Source organism: Sinocyclocheilus grahami, unplaced genomic scaffold, assembly GCF_001515645.1.
Source record: "Sinocyclocheilus grahami isolate Dianchi unplaced genomic scaffold, SAMN03320097.WGS_v1.1 scaffold240.1, whole genome shotgun sequence".
In the NCBI taxonomy this organism is placed as follows: domain Eukaryota; kingdom Metazoa; phylum Chordata; class Actinopteri; order Cypriniformes; family Cyprinidae; genus Sinocyclocheilus; species Sinocyclocheilus grahami.
The window spans coordinates 1,435,114-1,436,459 of record NW_015505419.1 but is presented as its reverse complement, the minus strand read 5'-3'; the positions used below and the strand labels follow the sequence as shown (position 1 = coordinate 1,436,459).

Genomic DNA, 1,346 nt, shown 5'->3' with positions numbered 1-1,346 from the left:
TGGTGGCTGACTAAATACTTTTTTGTCCCACTGTATATATATAAAAAAAAAATTTAAATATTGCCCCCTGAGGTAGCTTCACCGTGGATTTGTAATTATAAGACTGCAAAACCAATTTTATGTCATGAGGAAAAGCAATACTGTGCAAGGCTTAGCAAATGTGTTTTTGATGTCTGTGTATTGGGAGATATCAAAACGTAGAAAGTGCTGATTTCCCAAATAACCTCATGGTCATGGTTCTTGAGCACACAAAACCAGACTGCTTTGATATTGGCATTATTATTTTCATTGTATTCAGTTGGTACTTTGCCTTCTTTCCTAGTCGGATCAGCCAAGTCCGGCCAGCTCCAGTTCCAGTTCGAGCTCCGGCTATGGACGCGCACACAAGCGGCAAGGTAACTTTTCCAATATTTGCCACATCCTGTTGCTTTTGGCTGGCTTGGTGAAAGCCTGGCCTTATTATGGGTCAGTGTGTCAACCCCCTTTTTTTTTTTACCCACAGAGTACACTTTACCAAGATATTAGTTTTACTAATATTAAAGAAATCTGAGGATGTGTGCGTGCAATGCATCCTTTGAGGATCAAAAATGTTGACATATTACACACACAAAAAAGAAATTATTTTTTTAGACGTTTGCCTTCCTTATTCACCTATAGTGTTGGGTCCTTTGCGGTCGGTGATCCCAGATTTGCACTCGGATGAAAACGAAGAAGATTCTGAAGAGGAGGACGATAATGACATGGACTCGGACATGGAGCGACCGTTACACACACAAATGACACATCGCCACCGCAGGTAAATATCTATAAAAAACTACCGCATAACCCTGGCTGCAGAAAGAAAAATCTATTTTATATATCCATGCCAGCATACCATGCTGTGTAGCTGATGTGAGGATACTCAGAAGGGGATAATGAATGGTGAATATCTGTCATGTATTTTGCAGGGTGAGTTTAAGTGATGGCAGTGACAGTGAAAATAGCTCTGCCTCTTCACCACTGCCCCATAATGACCCCCAACCTCTACTGAAAACCGCCAATAACCAGGTGAGCTGGAATCACCTTCTCTGTCATCCCATTCCTGTAGCTGTGATTTCACTCTTCCATATCAAGAGATCTCGTGCTTATCAAGAGAATATGGTGAAAATTATGCGTGGAGGAAAAAGAAATTGAACTGTCAATAGACTATAGAGCTGTGTATGTGTGCTGTATGTTGTTACTACAAATTCCTTGTACATCTGGTTTGATGTTACAATTAAAATACGTAGATGTGATATTATATATAATGGGTATGTACACTACCTGTCAAAGGTTTGGGGCCAATTAATTTATTTTTCATTCATCAA

General features: G+C 39.9%; 1 protein-coding gene across 1 annotated transcript in view; it reads left to right on the top strand.

The window, feature by feature from the left end:
• Positions 1-1,346, top strand: part of LOC107597913 (protein AF-9-like) — a 61,273-nt gene that overhangs the window by 57,042 nt on the left and 2,885 nt on the right. Inside the window, exons 9-11 of the mRNA XM_016289117.1 lie at positions 323-395; positions 658-796; positions 948-1,047. Coding sequence (XP_016144603.1) covers positions 323-395; positions 658-796; positions 948-1,047 — 312 coding nt within the window. The remainder of the gene's footprint in view (positions 1-322; positions 396-657; positions 797-947; positions 1,048-1,346) is intronic.